We start from the raw sequence: 6,544 nt of genomic DNA, 5'->3' as shown, positions 1-6,544 counted from the left end.
ATTCAGTAATGGCGCCTATGCTTTTTGGCGCCAATATGACGTCACTACAGTTGCATTTGTTTTAGTGTTAAATTGCTTTCCTAATACCAACCATTTTAATACAGTAAAACTAAGGTTATGCTACAATGTCTGTGGTGGGGATTATACTGCCTTGGAAAAGGAAGGACATATTGGATGATTTTGTCCTGGATACACTATTCCTGAAAACCATGTTTAGATTGTCACATCTGGAATGTCTTTAGGTCAGCATCATCAAGGCTGTACTGGGGCAACAACAATATTATTATTATCATCTGAATTTATAAGATAAGTAATTATCATTATTATACTCTGATATATTCAGACTAGTGTCTTATAGTTTTAAAGTTATGGTCATGTACACTCTAGCCTTTTTCCAGATGCCTGTTGTTATTTAGTAACATATTCAGTAACATATTTAGTTAGTTTTTAGTTTCTTTGCGTTGCAAAGCTCACGGCTGTCAAACTTGTATGATCTACGTGCTTATTTTAATTATTATATTGTTTATTTTTGGTCTCTTCTTGTTATTTACTAAGACATAAATGAAATATAGTTTTATTATTATTAAAATAGTAAGAATTTTGAAAAAAATTCATTTACAATGTACAAAAGAATTTATTGTAAAAAATCTAGCCAACATGTTAAGTCTTTTTAGAAATTGAAAAGTAAACTAAAAAGTAACCTGAAGTAATTGCCCTTTAAGTTGTAGATCACATGCCAAAGTAGCACACACACACACATGCACAGGTGTGGTTGTGTAGTAAGAGGCTTGCTTCCCAACTACATGGTTCCAGGTTCAGCCCCACTGTGTGACACCTTGGGCAAGTGTTTTCCACTTTTGCCTCAGGCCAACCAAAGCTTTGTCAGTGGATTTCATAGACAGAAACTGAAAGAAGCCCGTCATATATATATATATATATATATATATATTCGCCATGATAGATCGCTAGCCACTACACATTCTTTAGTTTCTCTCCTTGTTTCTTTCTGTGCTCCTTTCTGTGTTTTCGTCCCTGTACTTTGTGGTTCAGCGAAAGAGGCTGATAGAATAAGTACCAGGCTTACAAAGAATAAATCCTGGGGTCGATTTCTTTGACTAAAAGGCAGTGCTCAAGCATGGCCACAGTCAAATGACTGAAACAAATAAAAGAATAAAAGAACACACACACGCACAACTGAGTGGACAAACAATTCTAAGTGGTACTCATCACATTTGTAGGGGTTTACATATAATTTTATGGTTTAAAGTTTAGTGAGCACTGCAAAATTTGAAGTCCTATGGAGTTGAGTTAAACTATAATTAAATTATAAGCAATATTTTATTGAAGTTTTAAACTTCACAAACTAGTGTTCAGAGTTTTATGTAACCACTCATCAGACACTCATGAGTAATACTCACAACTGATGACCAGTTATATGGAATTACAGTTTGTGACAGCTTCAATAAAATACTATTTTACTCTACCTTTGGTATCCAAGTACTGTTTTTACTCCCTTGTTTTGCAACTGTGTGTGTGTGTTTACATATATATTGATTGTGGAATTGAACTTGTATCAGCCAAGTAAACTGCAAGAAAATGACATACGTAAGCACTGATTAATTATTGGGTGTTAATTGTTATAGTGACTTCATGAGCATGAGTTCAATTTCTGAGGCACTGCATCTGTATGTGCTCTAGTTTATATGGAACAATTAAGCTGACTCAATAAGCACACAAACAACTAATACCAGAAACCATTCCTGGCTTGGACAATGGAATATTGTCACAATCTTATCAAATATGAAAAGCTCTTGAAGAAGGCCAGAGGATGCAATATCCAAAATATTGTGACACAACTGAGGATGCCAAACCCAAAATATCTGTATATTTGACAATATTGGTGTTGAAAATTAATTGAACATGATGCTTGTGGAATAATGTGCTTCTAATGAATGGTAAATAAATAATCTCTTTGGAAATAATTTACATAAAATTCATTGCCCTCATTAAAGATAGCTACATTTAGTAAAAATAAAATTAAGGTTGATGATTTTTTAAAGATTTCTTTAACAGGCTTGATTGATTTTTTTTTTTCTCTTTCAGAGACAACCACAAAGATGATGCTAAAAAGCATAGGGAGAAAAAGTAAGTGCCTGTTTAACCCTTCAGTGTTCAGATTAACCTCTCAAATGTAATGCTTATTTGTTCACATTGTTTAAAATTATTGTCTTGTGCATGTGTGCACACACATTTATATGCAGCCAGCTTCCATACAATTTCTGACTACCAGTTTCACTGAAGGTATTGATCAACCTGAGGCTATCACAGAAAACACTTTTCCTTGGTGTCACACAGTGGAAGTGAACTGGAAACCCAATGGTTACAAAGAAAACTTCTTAACCACACAGCCAATGTTGGTTTATATCATATTAATTCTTTGTTTTACCACAAATATTTTTTCTAATATATTATTAAAAAAAACTAACTTTGCCTGAGTTGACCTTTGTGAAAATAATTAAAACAGTGAAGTCATCATCAGCATTATCATCAGTGAATTTGAAAGTTCAGTTGTTGTACACCAGCTGGGAAAACGAATTGATGTTGATGCTTTTTGTTTTGACCCAGCGTGATTTATGAAATCTTTGTATTGCAAAAAAAAAAAAAAAAAAAAAAGCCTTCCAAAATGATTGTCACATTCGTTGTTTCTGTCACCATCACCACCACCATTACCATCATCATCACTGTCAATAATAATCATAAGGTTAAATTATCAAAGTAATTTTTGATTTTGTTGCAAATAATTTATCTTTATTTTTTTTTTAATATTTTTAGGCACAAGAAGCATAAGAAGCACAAAAGGGGAGGGAAGTCTCCGAAGGATCGAGAATCTCGTTCCAAATCACGCAGCCGGAAAAATGCTTCGGATTCTGATGTAGAAGTTCAGAGTGCAAAGACAAAGGGGGAAGAGAATCACGAAACAAAAGCCAGCAAAGATGATGGGGAAAGTAGTGGAAAGAGGAGCAAACCATCAAAGCTGCGAAGTCATGGACAAAAGACGGAAGAGAATAAATCCAGACACAGCAGCTGGTTGTCTCAGCAAGTGGGTCCAGATCACACTGACAAACACAACAGCCGATATCGGCGTTCTACTCGTAGAAACAGTAGATCTTCTTCAAAGTCCTCACACACTGATTCAAGGCATCAGAACAAAAGCAGAAGACGCAGTCGTTCGCATTCCAAATCACATGTGCCCAGAGACCGAAGGTCATGGTCGAAATCAGCACAGCCATCTCGATCACATAAATCCCATTCAGCTGATCGGAGTCGTAAGAATCGGTCCACTTCAAAGTCAAGACCAAGATCTAACTCTCCTGAGCACTACAAGAGGAATAGAACAACACGGCGTTCTCAGCGGCAGCATTCTTCTTCGTCCTCTTCTTCATCTCCATCACATCATAGAAACAGGAGTTCATCTCGTCACCAACACAGGTAAAGCGTTTTTGAAATATTTAGGCTGTGTGTAGGAATCACACAATTGTATATTGGGCTGGGGAACTAAAGGAAAAAGATCTTAAAATGGTTTACTTATGTAAACACAATTTTTGTCCTTGAGTAGAAATTGTTATTTCCTATTTGATTACCCCTAAAAAGTATGAAAAATGACTAATATTTCCTTCAAATTTTGCTTTTGTTACATTTATCCAAGCCCCCAAAGAATCCCTCTCAACACATGGCTATGATGCTCTCCCCATATACTCCTGCTCATGATCAGAGATGCACATATTGTCAGCCACTAAGGAACATGCTCGTGTGGTTGAGGTCAAGCAACGGACAAGCAGATTTGTGGTGTTGAGCAGAATATTTGCTATAACAATATTTCTACTTCAGCAACTCAGTGCTGAATCTGTCTGAAATGTAATGGAAAATAGGTCAGTTTCAAAACATTGATGTCCAGGTGACAAAAGCACATTTTGAAGGGAATGGTAGTCATTTCTTTTTGATTTCAAAATAGAAGCAAATAGGAAATAACACTAATCAAAGACAATGAAAAAAATAAAATTTTTGTTACACAATGTTATTTATCAATAAGGTTATAGTCTTTATAAAGGAAGGGTTGTTAATTTTACTGAAGGATTTGTAGTTAACGTTTTATTGCAAGATTTTGATAGTTTCTGTTTAACTGTCATTTTGTCTTTTCTTTGTCTCTGTCTCTGGACTGTGGCCACGTTTGGATGCTGCTTTCAAGAGTGTAGTTGAACAAATTGACCTCAGTACTGTTTTATTTAATTTTTAAGCCTGATACTTATTCTATTGGTCTTTTTTTTTTTTTTTTTTTTTTTTTTGCTAGACCACTAACTTACAGGTATATCAACAAACCAACACCAGTTGTCAAACGGTGGTGGGGGACAAACACAAGAACACATACATTGATATATATACATATATACATATATACAACTGGCTTCTTTCTGTTAATCCTTTGTTTTGTTGGTCAACACCCCAACAACTTAACTAACTGCAACTCTCCTCATACATTTGTAAAAATATTTTCTTTTCTTTTTTTTTCTAAAGTCGCAGATATTCACATTCAAGTTCTGGTGGACATCACAGTCCACCAAGAAGGCGATCTAATGTGGCTGAAAAGCGGCAGAAACTTTTTTCCCGAGATGCACTTCAACACCAGTTACTTACATTTCAAAGGTAAATTATTACATTGATATATTCAGTTTAAAGCTTTAGAATTTGATAGGGTCTTCACTTTAATGTTTTATTCCATACTTTTTTTTGCTTTATTTATACTTGGGTACAGACTAATTTCTGTTTTATAGCTCACTACAGGCTCCCATACTTGGGATGATGAGCTAAGAATAATTCTAATTAATGAAAAGGAAAATACATTGTTAGAGTTGGGCAAGGGAAGGAACTTTCAAAAGTTTATATGAACCAAAAATAAATCTTTTATGGAAATAAGCAAAGTGACAATTGAATGTTTTGGTTTCATTGTCCTCAGTGAAGGGTAGATCACTCAATTATTGCCAGGAGCTTAGAACTATTAATAGGAATAGAACTGTATATGAAGAACATTAATTTGTTGATCAAATCAAAATAATGGTGGTAGTAGTAGCAGCAGCAGCATGGGGGCATGCGCTGTAACAGCGTGTTGCTGCATCCCCCGTTTGTTGGTGATTTTCCCCCTCTCCTGGCAGATGATGCTTTTGCACCACTCAAGCAACAACCCTCCAACCTAGGGGTCTGTTTGGGTAGTCATTGCTGGTAAGAGTTTATGAGGTTGGAGTACAAATCCTTACTCAACCTCTTAGTTGCCCTTTATGACATGCAGAGGAAACATTGGGTCTATTCTTTGGCATGCCAATCCCCACAAGTAGGGGGTCTTCTATTCCATACAGCTTCAAAGACACAATGTGAGCTGATGATTTGCTGCCCAGATTAACTGACATCACCACCAGCACTCACTGCACCCTGCAGGTGACTGTAGATGTAAACGCACGCACGCACGCACGCACACACACAGTAAGCAGTCTTCTTTCAGTCTCCATCTACTAAATTCATTCATATGACTTCAAAACTGTGTTAGAACATACTTACCCAAGGTACCATGTAGTGGGACTGAACATGACACCATGTGGTTGGGGAGTGAATTTCTTAACCACTCAGACATGCCTCTGTCTTGAGAATAATTATTATATTGTATCTTATATTTTTGATTATATAAGCACTGCTTTCTATTTGATATATATGTTATGCATATGTAATTGTTATCACTAGGTTTAAGTTCTTTTTCATTCTCACTTTTTATCAGAATGGAACGAGAGAAGTCAGAGAGTCCACCTCCTACTCACTGGAAACCAGGGCAGAAACCATGGAGACCTAAATCTGCGAGTACAGAGAACTTGATGACGTGAGTACTGTGAATTACCTCGATAGCTAAAATATCAGTGCAGCAACTGATTTTTCAAAGTTAGTTTCTATTTTACTTTAATATAAATTCAATCTGATGATATATTTTATTACCTGTACATGTTTATTTGTGTTTATGTTAGAACTTCTGTACCCTCTTAGATATTGTTTCATTTTCATCCTCTAATTTTATTTTAATGATTTACATATTATTTAAGAGTTGTCGTAGCAACTTTTTTTTTTACCATTTTAGTCATCTGTTTGTTAATACTATTGGCCGTCCTACTGTTAATTGTAAAATATTGTGCACCCTGTTGTTTTGGGTCTGACAATTTTGAGCCAACATAGTTCTTATTCTTTGCCTAAGTGCCACAACACAATAACTGTTATAACAATTGTATGATTATATAATCAGTCCATCATCTAAAACCTCTCCCCTTAAAAAAACATGTTAGCATAGAAAAACATGTAAAAATGAACAATATAGCATCATAGCAACATCCAATTTTCCATGCTCCCTTTCCTATCACTCATTGACATCTATCATGCTTACCCTCTCACTTTCTCTTTCTCTGTCTCACCTTTTCTCTCTCTCTCTCTCTCTCTCTCTCTCTCTCTCTCTCTC

At 35.5% G+C, this 6,544-nt stretch overlaps 1 protein-coding gene across 5 annotated transcripts in view; it reads left to right on the top strand.

The window, feature by feature from the left end:
- Positions 1 to 6,544, top strand: part of LOC106881822 (peptidyl-prolyl cis-trans isomerase G) — a 53,586-nt gene that overhangs the window by 32,674 nt on the left and 14,368 nt on the right. For 4 of the 5 annotated variants that reach the window (XM_052968666.1, XM_014932334.2, XM_052968664.1 and 1 more), the window contains 4 exons: positions 2,104 to 2,145; positions 2,833 to 3,489; positions 4,573 to 4,701; positions 5,822 to 5,920. In XM_052968666.1, coding sequence (XP_052824626.1) covers positions 2,104 to 2,145; positions 2,833 to 3,489; positions 4,573 to 4,701; positions 5,822 to 5,920 — 927 coding nt within the window. The remainder of the gene's footprint in view (positions 1 to 2,103; positions 2,146 to 2,832; positions 3,490 to 4,572; positions 4,702 to 5,821; positions 5,921 to 6,544) is intronic. The other variant, XM_014932335.2, reaches the window with a different exon arrangement.

Source organism: Octopus bimaculoides, chromosome 6 (assembly GCF_001194135.2).
Source record: "Octopus bimaculoides isolate UCB-OBI-ISO-001 chromosome 6, ASM119413v2, whole genome shotgun sequence".
Lineage (NCBI taxonomy): Eukaryota > Metazoa > Mollusca > Cephalopoda > Octopoda > Octopodidae > Octopus > Octopus bimaculoides.
This window is presented reverse-complemented; position numbering and strand designations above follow the sequence as displayed.